Source organism: Chelonia mydas, chromosome 2 (assembly GCF_015237465.2).
Source record: "Chelonia mydas isolate rCheMyd1 chromosome 2, rCheMyd1.pri.v2, whole genome shotgun sequence".
NCBI lineage: Eukaryota > Metazoa > Chordata > Testudines > Cheloniidae > Chelonia > Chelonia mydas.
Genome location: NC_057850.1, coordinates 62,978,446 through 62,995,988, shown reverse-complemented (window position 1 = coordinate 62,995,988; position 17,543 = coordinate 62,978,446). Strand labels below are relative to the sequence as shown.

At 39.1% G+C, this 17,543-nt stretch overlaps 1 protein-coding gene across 1 annotated transcript in view; it reads right to left on the bottom strand.

Moving 5' to 3' along the window:
- The window catches only part of LOC102937266 (aspartyl/asparaginyl beta-hydroxylase), a 125,827-nt gene that overhangs the window by 98,513 nt on the left and 9,771 nt on the right, over positions 1-17,543 (bottom strand). Inside the window, exons 3-10 of the mRNA XM_043539580.1 lie at positions 16,947-17,036; positions 11,594-11,668; positions 10,868-11,104; positions 10,117-10,182; positions 8,567-8,623; positions 6,395-6,439; positions 3,953-3,991; positions 95-136 (exon numbers count right to left, since the gene is read on the bottom strand). Of these exons, the coding sequence (XP_043395515.1) occupies positions 95-136; positions 3,953-3,991; positions 6,395-6,439; positions 8,567-8,623; positions 10,117-10,182; positions 10,868-11,104; positions 11,594-11,668; positions 16,947-17,036 (651 nt within the window). The remainder of the gene's footprint in view (positions 1-94; positions 137-3,952; positions 3,992-6,394; positions 6,440-8,566; positions 8,624-10,116; positions 10,183-10,867; positions 11,105-11,593; positions 11,669-16,946; positions 17,037-17,543) is intronic.

Genomic DNA, 17,543 nt, shown 5'->3' with positions numbered 1-17,543 from the left:
GTAGAAATAGGGTGGCAGCTGGAGTTTTTTCTCTTTATTTTGATGTTGGGGAGATTTACTTATATTTAAAGGTTACTATCCCAAAGTAGTTTACCTGCAATTTCTTCTGTTTTTCCAGTCTCCAATTCTGCATACACTAAGGGGATATAATTTTATCTTACAGTTATTTACATAAGTGCAGTCATACAAAAAACATGGACTAATAGATTTTTCTGTAAAATAAAATCCAGCATAAACGTATTAGGGTTACTAACCTAAATGTTGTTAACTTTGCTCTTTACTTTTTTCCACTACTTACTCTTTTTCTCTTCTCTGGAGCTGTCTTGCTCTACCCGTGAACCAATTCTTTTCCCCCTTAATTCTGTCTACTGTTTTTTCCTATTACTTTTATAGGTAGGTAAGAATTGCCCTACTGGATCAGACCAGTGGTCCATATTCTAATCCCATATTCGGTCTCCTGTGGCCAGCACCAGAAGCTTCAGAAGGTGCAAGGTATCTTGTATTAGGCAGCTGTGGGATCATCTGTCTCTAACATAACGTTGCCTCTGAATCCCTTTATAGTTAGGCCTTGTCTACACAACGCAGTTTTTCTGACAAAAGGCAGCTTTTGTCGACAAAACAGTAGAGGTCTACACACTACAATGCTCCTCCTGCTGATTTAACTCGCCTGATACGTAAACATAATAAAACCATCCTGATGAGAGGCATTGCGACATAGTTAGAGCGATGCAGCATCAGTGTAAACACTGAATTCCTTACATTGCCATAACTGGCCTCAAGTAGGTATACCACAATGCCCACCGTTACCACTCTGGTCACTGTTTTGAACTCTGCTCTCCTGCAGCCAGCTACACAGCTATGCACCCCTCCCTTTTTAAAGCCCCAGGAAGTTTTGAAATTGCTCTTCCTGTTTGCTCAGCTGGAGAGTTCACATAGCATCTGCCCCGGTGAGCAGGCTGGCTGCACATCGCAAATGCGCTCCTGTCTGTACTACAGGGGAGGTGCTGCTTCTACTGAGGCTGTGGGTCTGAGGCTGGGTCTGTGGGGAGAAATCACTGTAGGGAGGCAAGGGGAGAGAACCATAAGACTCTCCCTACAGTCCCCCGATCCATGTATCTTCCACGGTTGCAGCAGTACCCAAAGCACTCCACCCATGGGAGATTAAACACAATGACAGCCAAACATAGTGCTGGGGGAATCCTGCTCTCTGCAACACTAGGGCTGCAGCGGCAGGCAGACTGCATGGCTGAGTCCCCTGTCTTAAGAGACACACCATGCTGACACACAGACTCTTTCACCCCTCTCCCCCAACACACATTTTGTGTGTGTGTGTGTGTGTGTGTGTGTGTCTCTCTCTCTCTCTCTCTCACACACACACACACACACACACACACACACACAGTTCCTCTCACACACTCCTCTCCCTGCTCTACCCCCCCCACTTCTGTGGACTTCTTGTGTTATCGTTCAGCAATGTCAGTTTGGTCACATTACCAAGTGCTACTTTCCAAAGTGATTTAAAATGCGTTACTTTTTGGGCACACACAGCAATCATTACAAGGTTCATGGCACAGCGCGACAAACAATGCCAGGCTCAACACACTACAGCAGCACCTATTACTGTGGCTCAGTGTTAAAATGCTCCTTCAAGGCCTCCTTCAGCCACACAGCACTCCTCCCCCATCGAGCTCCTCCTTGGGTTCAGAATGCACACCACAATACTAAACAGCAGCGCAGGATCCATGCTTTCTGACAGAGTTGGCTGGGCTGCAGGTTACCAGGGCAGTTGAAAAGCAGTTGGCAACCTGCCCATGGAACGATGGGATTGGGAAACCTGCATCATGTGACGCTGAACCCGCCCACATGAGGCATTGCAAATCCTTCCCAAAACATGCTGCGGCCAGTTCCACAGTGGGATAGCTACCCAGGGTGCACTGTTCTGTGTGTCGATGCAAGAGCTGCTATGGTGGATGAGCTCCACCGACATGAGGAGCATAATGTGGACATGCAACTGTGTTTTAATTACAGCGGTGCCTGTACACCAGGGGTGGGCAAACTTTTTGGCCCAGGGGCCACATCTGGGTATAGAAATTGTATGGCAGGCTATGAATGCTCACAAAGTTAGGGTGTGGGAGGGGGTGAGGGTTCTGGAGTGGGTCTAGAAATGAGGAGTTCAAGGTGTGGGAAAGGGCTCCGGGCTGGGCCAGGGCAAGGGGTGCTCCGGCTGAGGGTGCAGGCTCTGGGGCTGGGCTGAGGATGAGGGGTTCGGAGAGCAGGAAGAGGTGGCTTGGGGGTGCAGGCTCCGGGCGGTGCTTTCCTCAAGCAGCTCCTGGAAGCAGCATGTTCCTACTCCGGCTCCTACATGGAGGCATGGCCAGGCAGCTCTACTGCATGCTGCCCTGTCTGCAGGGGCTACCCCTGCAGCTCCCATTGGCTGCGGTTCCCAGCCAATGGGAGCTGCGGTTCCCGGCCAATGGGAGCTGCGGGGAGGGTGCTTGGGGCGGCGTGCAAAGCGGAGCCCCCTGGCTGCCCCTATGCATAGCGGCCAGAGGAGGGACATGCTGCTGCTTTTGAGCCGTGTGGAGCGGCCCCCTACCCTGCTCCCTGGCTGGAGCACCAGAGTAGGGCAAGCCCAAGACCCTGCTCTCCAGTGGGAGCTCGAGGGCTGGATTAAAACAGCTGGCAGCCGGATATGGCCCACGGGCTGTAGTTTGCCCACCCCTGCTGTACACTGACGTAACTTAACATGGCTTAAAGCTTGAGGCATGAGGCTTAGTAACTCTTCCAAAATTTGTTTTGATTAACTGCTTTAACTGTCTGTATTCTTGTTATCCATATAAACACCAGTCTCTTTGAAACTTGCTAAATTTTTGGCTTTGAGGACATCCTGTGGCAATGAGTTCCACAACTTGATTATATATGGTGTGGGGGAAAAAATTCCTTTTAGGAGTTTGCCACCTTTTAATCTAATTGACGGTCTCCTTTTTCTTATGTTCTGAGACAGAAAATAAGAACAGGGAGAAAACAGAAGCTCTTGATCTACCTTCTCTATAACATTCACTATTTTATATACTTTTATTGTGGCTATTCTTATTTGTCTCCTTCGAAAGCTAAAGAATCAGAGTCTTTTCAATCACCTCTGTTCATGTGCAACGGCCTCAAAGAAGCTTCATATTCCTGAATATAACACACTGCATCCAAACAAAATAAACAAACTTAACTTATTGGTGTTGCCAAGAAGGTAGAGACACCAACAAAGGACATCCAGCACTGAAAGCAGGATCAATGGGTCAAAGCAGAGCCACTAGTGACAGCTCCAGATGATTTTGATTGCAGGTCCTGTAGGCTCCTTGCCTAACTGCAGTCAATAAGCAAAGGCCCGGAAGGTTCTAGGGCTATGGTAGTGGCAATGGGCAGCACACAACCAGTAGGTCAAGGGGAGCAATGCTAAACTATCACATCACAGCTATCCGAGGGAGCCCCCCAAGAAGCTTTGAGCTAGAGAAGTTCCCAACCTGTCTCTCACTGGGTCAGACCTCAAGAGTGAAAATCCTTTGAGGATACTATCTAAAAAAACACATGTGGAGGTGATAATCCTCAAAATATTATTCAAAACTAATGTCCCATTATAACCACCATTAGCTGAAGAGCATAATCCATCTTTTCCACAACCCAAAGTATATTCTGACTGAATAGGCCACAGAAGGTATTTGTAACTTTCTGACATGACCCAGATTCCACACTGTAATATAGCTGGATTGTAGGCTGAAATTAAGGTTGTTTGGGGAGCATTAACTAACAATTATCTAATGCTCAATTACATTTAAACTAAGATACTATAGTATTTGATTTAATTGGTATTTATTTTCAGCTTTAACTCCACCTTAATGACATTTGTTTAAGAGCCGAAATATCTTCCCACATGTCCAATATAACAGTATTAGATCTCTACCTGTATCCTGGGTCTCAGTCCCTTCTCCATAACTTGGTTCTAAAAAAACAGAAGAATTAATATTAATCAAAAGTTCTGGGGTCTGATTTAGCAAAGCATCATAGAAATGTAGCACATTTGCTAAGTGTAGGTGTTAGAGTTGGAAATGAGCTCATCTAGTCAATGCAGCGCATTCAAGTGCTTTGCCCAGTAAAGTTTTGGGGCCTGACTGGGCAGCAGCTCCACATACACACAGAGCCTTTATTGAAGTCAATGGGAATTCCACACATGGAACAACTATATAACCGGACCCATAAATGTCTCATTAAAAAATTCTAATCAAGAGAATTTTGACAAAGTGAAAGTTCAAAAAGTATTTTTCCATTCAACCAGATGAGATCAAAGTTAGATTTCAGCACATTGACCCAAACAGAGATAAATACTCACGACAATTATCGTTGATATGCAGGATAGTTTTATACAATTATTTGGTCAAGCCAAATTTGCTACCTTTGTACATAATTCAAGGGCTATTTCTTCTTTGAAGTCTTTGGAGAGGAAAGAGGCTAATTGACTAAAAGGCTTTATTATTATTTTGCTGTTGGGCAACGGCAATTAGAACTTTAAGAATTGGCTATTTATTATACCGAGGTTTAATGTGTTGCTGATGATGTGAATTTTAAAATTTTGGAAAGGTACCCAGTACGTTAGATGGGCACTGAGTATTTATTTCAAATTTAAGCAATATCAGTAAGTACTAAAAGAAAAGCTCAATTTAAATGCAAACAAATTAACATGTTATTCTAAAAATAGAATACCCCTAACAATTTAGAACAAGATTCACAAAAGGACTTATGTGCCTAACTGCCACCTCAGGTGCCTAAATCCCAGAATCAGGCAACAACAGGATTCACAAATCCGTGCTCAGCTATCCCTGGGACCCTGCAGGAACCTAAACTCACTTAGCATTTAAGTGTTTGCAGTAAAATTTCCTTAAGTGCCTATGTTTCTGCCTGTGAGCATGCACATTGCAACCCATGTCATGAGTCCAGGCACCTAAACTCCACAGCAATGCCTGAACCAAGAAAATATACGCATTCCTCTGACTAACTTACCTGCAGTGCCCAATCTGGTATGCGTGCTGAAAACTCACCTACTGGATTGGGCCCACATAGAGAAGCTTACACAAAATGCTGTGGGAAGGGGAGGGGAGGAAGCTCTTCCTCATAACTTTTAGCTCAGTGGTTACAGTACTCACCTGGGATGTGGGAGACCCTGGTTCAAGTCCCTTCTTCACCTGCGGGGAGAAGAGATTTGAACTGGGATCTGCCACCTCTCAAGTAAGTGCCATAGCCTCTCGACTATGGGATATTCTGATGTGGGGGCTTCCCCAGTTTTTCCTGTTGAAGCCGTTTATCCACCCCGTGGAGAAATAATTAAAAAAAAAAAAAAAAAATCATTGGAGCAGAGGGACTGGATCCTGGGCCTTCCACCTCCCAGGTGAGTGCTCCAAACATCATGCTACAGTGTCATTCTCATGCTCTCTTTTTCATCTCTAGCCCAGTGTGGACACTGTCACCCAACCTAAACCCCACCCCAGCTTCTCACTAAAACAGCATAACCACCTAACACCAAGAGAGGGTTTCCCAAGCGGACAGAGGTGCCTCCCTGTAGCCCAGATTTACGCACCTAGAGGGAAGAGCTTAGCACACACATCTCAGCTTGGCACCTTCCTTTGGCTACGTTAGGTGAGAAGCTGACTAGAGTACTGACTTTTGTGAATCCCATTCTGAAGGGCCAGTCTCTCCACATTCATTATATAGGAAGCCTAGGCACCAAATTCAGGCTTTGTGAATCCCAGTGATTCACACATAGGATAACAAAACTGGTGCATGTCATTTTCCTTTGATGAAATGACACTTTCTATGAGCTTGCACTGTCCAGTAGAGTGCTGGGCAATAAGAGATGCACATTTTTGAGCAAAAGTCTGGGACTAGAGAATCTGCTGGTGTTCTTCTGCAGGGTAATTCATGAATGGGTAGCTAGTGGCACTCACTACTGTGTAGCTGGGATCAAGTTACATGCTGGAGGCTGTGTGAATTTGGTAGGGCCCTACCAATGGGTAGATATTGCCCCTACCCAGTATTAAGTTAATAAAGTTGTTGCCTGCTACTTAAGAGCCATTCTAGTTTCTGTCTTTCCCACATGCATGTTCTGAGCAAGATAGTGTTCCACTCATGTGGCCCCATTACAGGGGCAGCTGCATTACTTTTACATCACATACAAGTTAGGTTTATAAAGTGCTTTGGAATCCTGCAGGATGGAAACTATAATATAAATGTAAGGCATCATCAAAAAGTTGATGAAGTCCTTAAATTGTAGGAAGAAAGGCACCCCCCCCCAACTGAAATGTAGCTTTTTAACCACATGGTATGAAAAGGAAAAAGTTTTCTTTTACAGTACCTCCATGATGTTCAAGAGCATCTTCCTGTGCTAATTCAGTGTTATCTAAAAAGAAAGATATATTTACTTGCTTTGTTTAGATTAATCGGGCATAAAATAGCCAAGGAACACAGCAGTAACCAAAATACCCCAAGAGTAAACATTTAGCTCCACTCCAATTATATTCCAGATACTAATACTAATAGTATTTGTAATCATGCAACATTATGTTTAACGACTGAATACTGTTTTATAAAACCACACATCCACAATCTACAATAGGAATCCCCAGTCTTGGAAACATTTATACACGTGCTTAACTTTAAGCATGTGGGTAGTCTCGTTGTCTTTGGTGGGACTATTTCCATAAGTCAAATGAAGCACGTGTGTATTTGCAGGACTGGGGCCTAGGGAGCTGTATTTACAACTATAAAGCAAATAGTATTCCAAGAATTAGGGCAACAGATTTTTGCATTTAATCAAAATAATGTTTCTACATATACTATACATGATCTTAAAAAATGTATGCTATTATTTTTCATTTTCCTTGTGGTCTCAGAAACAGGGTAAGAATTATTTCAAGGTGAAAGGGAAGATAGAATTATGAACTTGATATTGTTTTGCAAACTATATATTTTTTTAGATGAGAACATGTTTGGTTGATAAAGATAACTGTGTTGACACAATATACTTAGTACCCCATGACTTGCAGAAGTCTAAGTCAAATGGCATTCTGATTAAAAAAATAGCACTAAACAAATACAACTTAGCACATACTAAATGGATTAAAAACTGGCTGACATTTGAAAAATAACTAATTAGGACTCATCAACTGGGGGTACTATTAGTGTAGTCTGGCATGGATCTGCTCTAGTCCTAGTGCTATCTATCAGTGACCTGGAAGAAAACATAGAATCTTTACAAATAAAGTTTGCAGGTTAAACATAGATTGGTGAAGTGGTAAATAAGGACAGGTCATTAATAATAAAGGGATTGGGACTGTGTAGTAAACTGGACTCACTTGAACATTTAATATAGTCAGATGCAAAAGATAATACGAGGAACAATGAATCGTGGGTCAGACTTACAAAATGAGGGAGTATATCCTGGAAAACAGAAACTCTAAAGGAATTTAGGGGTCATGGTGTATAACCAATTGAACACAAACTCCCAGTGCAAAGCTGTGACTAAGAGGGCTAGCACAATCCTTGGCTGTATAAAGAGGGCAATATAGGTTAGGAGTAGAGAGGTGGTATTACCTGCATATAAAGCATCCGTTGGAATACTATGTTCCTGTGTTCCATTATTGTAATGAAATGTCTTGGTTTCCATGTTTTGAAAAGGATGCTGACAAATTGGAAATGGTTCAGGAAAGAGCTACAAGAATGATTTGGAGTCTGGAAAACCTGCCTTAAAGTGGGAGACTAAAGAAGCTCAGTCTATTTAATTTATCAAAGTGATGGTTAAGGAGAAACAATCACAATCTGTAGCTACCTCCAGGGGAAGAAGATTTCTTATAGCAGGGGGATCTTAAATTTAACAATGGCTGAAAGCTGAAGCTAAACAAATTCAAATGGGAAAATAAGGTTTAAATTTTTATCAGTGATGGTAATTAACTACTGAAACAATTTACCAAGGGATGTGGTGGATTTTCTTATAGACTTTAAATCAAGATTTGATGTCCGTTTAAAAGGCTGCTCTAGTTTAATCAGAAGTTATTTGGCTTGGTGCAGGAATTATGGGTGAAATTGTATGGCTTGTGTTATGCATGAGATCAAACTAGATAATCATAATGGTACCTTCTGACCTTAAAATCTAAAGATCTATAGTTACTCCAGTTTAAGAGTCACAAGTGAGCACAGGAAACTCCTTACAGGTTAAAAAAATTCAGAACACATGGAGTGAAATCCATTAACTTCAGTGAAGCCAGGAAGTTTTATCATTGACTTCAATGAGGCATAGATTTCACCAGTGGTGACCTAAATTTTTTTCACTTACCAAAATTAAACAGAACTGCTGTTTTGCAAAACCAAAGCCACACCCAGATTTGCCCATTCCTCATTACAGACTAACATTTCCAACATACACCAAAAACTGTTTATTATGCCAAACTACTTGAGACTACAAACCTGAATACCATATGTAACATATACAAATAATTTTTAATGAGAGGTTTTTTAATAGTTTACAAACCTGGAACTTCTGACTCATATGCTGGCTCTTCTAAATCCATGTAATATTCATATGGATCTGTAAAGGAAGACATTTGCTGTTTTTTCATATTTAATGTTCTGATATTTTAATGGGTGACAATATTCTGGCTCTCAACCACTGCAAATAACCCCCAACTTCTCCATGTACATAGGGGCAACTGGCTGAGAATGAACAAACTAAGGCCCTGCAACTGAACCTGTGTGGTTGGACTCATGTATGTTTGATAGTAAAATTCCAGATAGAACATATGTTTTTTTCCACACACTGATAGACTAAGAAGAGGAAGGAAGGAACCTATGGTTGGATATACTAAAAGTGAATGCACTGCTCTTTGACTAAGGTCTTATGTATTATGAGTTTTAGTACCTTATTTAGTTGATTTAAATCAGTAAACAAAAAGGGACAATAAAGCAAAAGAGAATTAAAAAAAATTATCCACAGAAGTAAACTTTTCAAAAAAATGTGGATTCCAAACTTTTTATCGTTATATAAGGATGCCCATATCACAATAAAATCCTCCCATTTACAGCTCACTTACAAATTCTGCCACCACTCTTGTCTATCAACATACATAGAGAACCATTACAACTAAACAATAGAAAAAAATCAAGTCAGCATTGGTCTGGTGACTAATACATCTTTGTTCAAGAATAGGGAGACAAGATTATGGGAAATTGTACATTAATCTATGATGTACCACAGAAAGAGGGGAAAAAAGTTTTCATTATACCATTAAGAACAGTCAGTTAAATGACAGGACACCACCATTTTTGGCTATATTTTTCAAATATTTTTTGAGGTCAAGGTCAATATTGCTTAGTGAATCAGCTACCTGGTTAAAGGGTTCTGGGATAATAGTCTCCATACAAAACTGTCACTTGCATGGCAAGTCAGGTTTTCACCAAACAGTCATGGAGGCAGGAGTCTTGAGAGCAAAGCTTGCTGTTGACAGCATTAATGGAAATAACATAATGAAAGTCTACTTCTATGGATAATAATTTTTTTAAAATTCTCTTTTGCTTTATTATTACCCCTTTGTTTACTGATTTAAAATAAACTAAATAAGATACTAAAACTCTTAATACATAAAACCTTACTCGAAAAGCAATGCATTTACTTTTAGAATATCCAACCAGAGATCTTTTCCTAGTCTTTTTAGTCTGTCCATATGTGAAAAAGACATATTCTTTGTGGAATTTTACTGTCAAATACATATTCTAGACAGCCAGGGGCATACGCTGAATGCACCAAGTCTTTCTGCAGCTTTTGCACTACTGAAGACAGATACTTTTTTGTGATTACAAAAATTCTTCCCTTACACTATTAATTTTAAATTGCAAACCTCTTAGTCCATTCAAAGGATTCAAATACCTTAGACAACAATATAAAGATTTTGGAGCAGTACAAAGTGTTTTTAAAATCACAACTCTAGATTAGTTCAGTGATTTCTATTTAGCTTTTCTGTTTTTATTTTTAGCAGTATAGCAAAAAACACCAGTATTATGGAGTTAAGAAAAAAAGAGCCATACCAGGAATTTCAACCGCTTCAGGCTCACCTACTCCATGCTCTTCTACCTGATCAAGATTGTCAGTTTCTGAGAGACAAAAATGAAAGAAGTGTTTTCAATTGTGTGTGTGTGTGCGCGTGAGTGAGTGAGAGAATGTGAGTGAGATTTTACACACACACACACACACACACACACACACACACATAAAACTAAGTAATGACAGAGTCAAATTTCAAATAGGCTTCAGCACAGCCCCTAAGTTTCCACAGTAAGACCATTTGGAGAATATAATAAAAATGTGTAGGTAGAAGAAAGAAAATCTAAAGCAATCAAAAAATAATCTTGTTAAAAACAAACAAAACAATAGGATTAATTAATATGCTATGAATTAAAATGCGTTAATCTTGTTTTGATTTACGAAATATTTATATTTGGGAATAGCTTTTGCTGAGATTTAACATGTCACATATCTACACCAAACTGAAATTTAGATGGAATCACACTCTTAAAAGGCATGCACTACATGCACTTCATAAATTGCAATGTACACTCCCGTAGGTGAACAAAGGCGTATTTGTTTGTGAATATTTGCCAGTTATGTTCTCAGTTAATGGTTTGTACACACAAACATAGTAACCGGCCTGTCACAAAACAAAGGCCCTAAAAACTTCAATGAGAATTTCTGTCTTGTTACACTTAGATAAGTTCCATTGTATTAGCTCTTACTATTTCTATAAGAATCAGCTAGAAATATTTTAATTGGTTCAGATACCTTCCTGAATTTGTTTTAGTATTTCAGATACTTCAGGTATTTCATCTTCTAAAGCTCCATAAAGGTCATCGGTTGTAGGAATTTCAAAAGCTTCTTGGTATACTTCATCCTTCTCTTGCCGTTCATCATTGAATCCTTCCTCTGCACCTTCCTCATGCTCGTCATTTAATCCTTCCTCTGCACCTTCCTCATGCTCGTCATTTAATCCTTCCTCTGCACCTTCCTCATGCCTCTCTCCTGATTAATAAGTACAGAGGATGTAAACACCATACCCAGCACCTGCTGAATTAAATTTCCAATAATCCACATTCAAATTTATCTCGAGGAGTTCTTAGACATTCCCCCAAATAAGTAGGGTCTTAACCATTATCAGAATGAACTTCTAAAATGCCTGTACATTGATCCACTGGAGAAACAGCTAGGAGAGAGAACCAGTGACAGATGACACCATCCGTATCCTCTCTTGCTATGTCAAGATGTAACATTTTGAAACATTATTTGTATACTGGTCAATGGGAGCGACAGGTACTCAGAACCTCTGAAAAATCAGGCCAGTTATCGGGCTTTGTTCCCTAGACCACCTGGGCGTTAACAACTTGTTGGCTATCCTCTCACATACAGTAGAAAGGAAATACAGTACATTATCATCAAGAATCTCTCTCAAATTTGTCTAGTCTGTTGTGCTATTTATAAATTCTCCAGTGACTGCGAAGTCTGAATTCATACCAGCTTGTGAATGGAGTGCTTCATGAAGAATGGCCTGAATTTCCTCTTCCAGTTCTGCTTCAACATTCTTGTGCTCTAAATGGGTTATAAAATATGTCAAAGATAGGTGCAAAGGATAACAAAGTTTGCACTTTGAAACTGTTGCAATTAGTTAGTTTGTAGTAAAAAGATGGACATGTTCAGTAAAGCAATTCCTTGACCTCATTAGATCATTGTAGAGTTTTCCTATCACCTCTGTAATTACTTGGATTGGAGGTAGGGGATGAGATAAAATAGGTTGCATTTTTTTAAACAGTAAAAATGAACACCTTTGCCAGACTTCTAGCAATTTCACTGAAGATGAATTGAAAGCATTTGCTTTATGCTTTTTAGTATGTCATGAACATCAACTTTTCTGTACAACTTTAAGTGACAGTATCTCGAGTGATTTCAGATAGTTGCATTCCAGCTGCCATATAGTAATCACCAAGAACTCTCTGGTGTTAACCTATATAAACATAAACATACACAAGAAAAAAGAAAAAAAAATCACCCCCCACAACTTTTAAAAATAAAAATGGCAGGCACTGAAAAAAACTGAACTACTTCAAGTAGCAGTAAAACTCTGTAATTTACCTGACCCACTATTACGTTTTATGGTTCTAAAACCCACCACATTATTTTAATCTCTTAAATAAAACACTCTTACCTTATGGGCAATGTCATGTGTGTGTCATGCTGTAGGGATAGCAAAATACTATCCAAGTCAGTGGGGTTTTTGTTTTGTAAAAACAACAGGTAAGTGGTGTCAATTTTTCCACTGTTAAGACTTCTCAAGCAGTTCATGCCACATTACACACAACGGTCCCATTTCTGACCCATTTATTTATGATTAAACCTTTGTCTCACGCTCCCCCACACACCTGGTTTTAAAAATTGCTTCAGATAATTGGTTCTCCTTCCAGCAATTATATAGCTCCATAAATAAGATGTGAATACAGAATATTTTCCAAAGCAGTACTACAGGAGTTAAAAGACAAGCCTGCTAAAAGAAAGTGTATGTATGCGTGCATGCACACATGCGCCTTCAAGGACATTGTTTTGTAAGTCTTAACTTTATTTCACCTCTCAGATTTACGGGGCTCTAATTTAAGACACTACCCACACACAAAAAAAAGAAGAGGTGATAAACAGCAATACATACTGTATTATCAAACTGAGCTTTCAAAGGTGTCTTGATGAGAAAAAATATGCCATGTCCATATTATTTATTGCTTCCTTTATCATCTCTTTCATGTGATAGAGACAGAAACTGATTACTACAGTTAGATATGTGCAACTGCTCATTTGTGTACATGTAACTCAGTTACAAATACTTAATGTGCACAGGCTAAACCAGAAATTCACAGAAGCATGTGGCCAGGTAGGTGCGCAACTACTAGGTAAATACAAAAATACCCAATTTTAACGAAGACATAGAATCACAGAATATCAGGGTTGGAAGGGACCTCAGGAGGTCATCTAGTCCAACCCTCTGCTCAAAGCAGGACCAATCCCCAATTTTTGCCCCAGATCCCAAATGGCCCCCTCAAGGATTGAACTCACAACCCTGGGTTTAGCAGGCCAAGGCTCAAACCACTGAGCTATCTCTCCCCCCTCCCAATATCAAGCTCTGAAAACCTATGTTGAGTCTGCAATGGTTTATACACAATAACATCTTCCTGCACTGAAAATTTGGCCTACACTGTTACTAAAGATACCATTTCTTCTTACAATATACAAATGCTGGAAGGAAGGTTGAGTGTTTGACAGTCACCAGATTTACTCCTGGGGGAATTCTGCACCACTGCGCATGTGCAGAATTTATGTCCCCTGCAGATTTCTTTGCTTCCCCGCCGAAAAATGGCTTTCTGACAGGGAAGCCACAAGAGCAGTTATAAGACCCTCCCCAGCAGTATGCTTCAGGTGTCCAGGGCAGCTGCCAAAGAGGTAAATCACCATGGGGTATGGGACGGGACTGGGGAAGAACCAGCTGGTGGCTCCTACCCTGCACCGGGCTCAGCTCCTAGTCCCAACTGGGCTGGGAAGGACAGGACTTAATCTTGCCCTTCAGTATCCGGGGCTATGTCAGACTCACCCCAGATTTCTCCTCTGGCTGTAGGAAACTCTGCAAACCCTCCTTCCCCCACTCCCCCCGCGCTTCCTGCGCCCATCGCGCCTCAGCTGCAAGAGGAGGGATCACTACAGGGAGCTGTTCCCCCATCCAAACCCCCCTCATACCCAGACTCTTCCACTGAACCTCACCCAGAACCCCCTCCCCGCACCTGGATCCTCACTCTACCAAGCACCAACCAGCTGCACCTGGATCCCCCCCATACGAAGTCCCTCCATACTTGAAATGGAGAGGCAGGGCTCTGTGGTGTTTCCGGGGCAGGGCCCTGTCCTTGCACTACGTCAGGATTGGGTGCAGCTTCATCGCTGAGTCTGTGTCCCAGGGTGGGGGGAGCTGCACAGTATCTCCCACCTCCATGCAGCCAGTGTCCTGTGATCCACAATGTCATGCTGGAGCCTTCATTTATTTGACAGATAAAATTTTCAGAATTTTAAACTACTGTATGTAGAATTTTTAATTTTTTGGAGCATAATTTTAAAAATTTTGGTGCAGAATGCCCTAAGAGGTAATCATTGTAAGTTCCAGAAAAATAGGTCCTGGGTTTTAAATATGAAATTTTGGAACAGTATATTTCTATCAATTGAAGAAAGATTTAATTTCCTATTATGAAGTGTACACACACACACACACACAATGAGATATGGAAGAAAATACCAGTTTATTAATCCTTATATGAATCTTTTTCTGGATCTGAAATTCAAAGATAAAGGTAAACAAAATGGCAACTAATAAGTCTTTGTAAAAAACAGTGACCCTTAAATGCCTTCTGGCTCTTCAGTTTTACACACACTGAACATATACTACATAAATTTATGTCAGCTTGAGCTACCTGAGCTTCTCAACAAATTAAAATATTACTCGTAAAATGGACTAATTTTTCAGAAAGGAAGTCTTTTAGTCCTTGTCCAGAGCCTAGTTCACAGTGGCTCAAACTGAAGAATTTGTCTGAGCCAAGAAAAATGGAATGGGTGTAATCTTTAATGCTTAAAGTAGGTAAAGTACTATTTATAAATAAAGTATTACCAATAGATTTCTTTTTTTAAATACTGATGTCTATTACAAAGATTTTAAAAACAAACCACAGAACTCATTTTCAAAGTTTCCATAAAACTCTCTTCCATTATCAATATTAATTTAAAATAGTAAGACTATTATATATGCGGTCCAAATAGTGACTATTCTTTTTCTAATCCCTTATTCAGCAGCAAAAAAGTTACACTATATAGAGGGAAGTGTCAGATAAATTTAAGATTATATAATTAGATACTTGAATTTAGAATTTCAAAAAGAGTAAGTGACAACAATGGATTTACAGACACTGGGAGAATAACTGCTTAAAGGAATATACCAAACTGTACTCAATTCAATTTAGATAAATGATTTTAATATGCTTTTTAGATTAAATAAATTATAAACACTGAAGACAAATGTTAACGTTTCCGACACAGGAATTTAGAAAACACACCAGATGTTTGTTTCCATAGGGTGCTTCTTCTGATAAGATTATAGACATAGGATAGAAATTATTTAATACAAAATTGTAGGATTAAGTTGTTCTATTAATATTAAATATAAATCAATTTATAATATTAATATTTATATTTATTATTACACCAAGTAGGTACTATACATGTTTGCAGAAAGGACCACTCAAAATAGTTAATTTGCGTAATAATACTTTGGACACTTATGCAGTTCATGCATTCAGATCACTTAAAATCAGTGTGGGAAATTGAAAATTATTAACTCAGCTTTTAAATGAATTGTATAGCAAAATTAAATGCTGTAGGAAAACCAGCAACGTTTGAATGTTTGGATGAAGTGCATATAGCTGGTATCTGCAGAAAACATGGAAATTACTATTTAAAAACTCTGAATTTTATCAATTGTGGTACAAGAAAAATAATTCGGCTTTTTTAGCACAGACTCTTAATTTCCAGTTTATTAACAATATGCCCTACATTCGTAACTCATTCTGTATAGTCCTATGCACATATTCAATAGGATGTGCTTTCTCAAGGGACAGAAAAAAGATGCAGAAAATCGGTTTTTAGAGTCCAATCCATGCACTGTTGCTGGTAGTAAGTAATACTTGCTAGCAAGCACTTGTAAAATTAGGTCTTTATTTCCTTGAATTCTGCGTAGGACTGGGTTTTAATCTTTGTGATGTTTTAAGCAGGAAATCTGTTCCTGAAGGTAGATTCTGAACATAAGTACAAGTACTTGAGTAGTACATAAGTACTGAATGCTTAAAATATGTAACACTGATCAAACTTTGCCCAGTTATTGAGCTTAAAATATTGCAAACACACAAAAAGCATTTAAATTACAAAAAGAAAATACCTCTTTTTGGGGTGGGTGGGTGTGTGTGTGTGCAGTGCAAACCACTGTGTGGTCCTGAGCCTAGTTTGGTGGCCTCTTGGTATTACTGCAATACAAATAATAATAGCAGCAGCAACATTATTAATATTTATATAAAGGGGCATTAATGATGAGTTTACAATTGTTTCCACACTTTTGTTCTAGCAGTTGAGCCAAATATGAACTCCCAGTATAAACTATTATATATGTTATAAAAACAATTTTTAAAAATGTTGTTCTAATTTAAAAAACAAGTTTTATGCCTTTTTCCAAGTCACAAACTTAAATTCTATATTTGGATATTTTGTCCTCTAACCAGGAGAGCAATGAAATCATAAGAGACAGCGTTTATGTACATTTTTATGTATTGTACTACCTTCATGTAACACTTGGTGGAGCAAGTGTTAAATTAAACTTTGAAGACTATTCAAACCAGCAAATCTGCTCCCATTTTTGATTACATACTCTACTACATCTATATGCATATCAGCATTTGTATTCTTAGAGAAAAATATACTGGAACAATACTATACAAATTGTAGTCAAGAATGTTTACAGATGCTTTCTGTTGTATGAATTAGGCAGTTAAGAATTTTAATGTTTATTGATTTTAGAACAGTTACTTAAAGTGATTCCTGAATATTCTGTGAATGAATTACTACAGTAAACTGACAACTATTAAGAAGTAAAATGGCAAATGTTGGCAACAGAAAGAAGGGATTTTTTTTTACCTGTAATGAGAGGTCATGTAATTTCACATCCACGCAGACAAAAGGACCATAATTCAACTGAAATGTTTCTTAACTTTTGTTGTCATGTACAGTTTGTGAGAGACCTTACCTGATTTAACGAATGACTGCTCTGCAGGTTGAATGGACTCTTCAGATTCAGCTGGTGTTGGCTGTGCTGGGACAGATCTTTCTTTAAGTCCTGCATTTTTCAGTTATAAAGTTAACTTTAGGCTTTTTTTCTCTTAATTTAATTATATAGCAGCATGAGATAATCTTGATAATCAGCATGAGAATCAATTATATTATCATTAAAACAAATGGACAGTATAAGCACCTGGATTTACTCAAACAATGTACTGTTCTATGTTGTCCTTAACAGTACATTCTCTGCAAAGACTAAAGCATGTTGAGAGGGTTATTTGAAGAATACATAAACATAAATTTAGAAAAATGGGTAAAGATGCCCAAACTTCTTTCATTGGTATAAGTTTATTGAACAAAATCCACACTGATTTAAACACATCACAATACTGTTCATGGGTTTTGTTTAGTATGAAAAAGTAATGTATGCTGATAAAAACAGACATTTCTTTTCACTTCACCTATTTCCAAATTTAAAAAATGATACGTGATTTTTTTAAGCGGTCTTATCTTGAGTTCTTCTAAAAAGTTTTCATAACACATAGCTCGCAATAAAACAATTGAC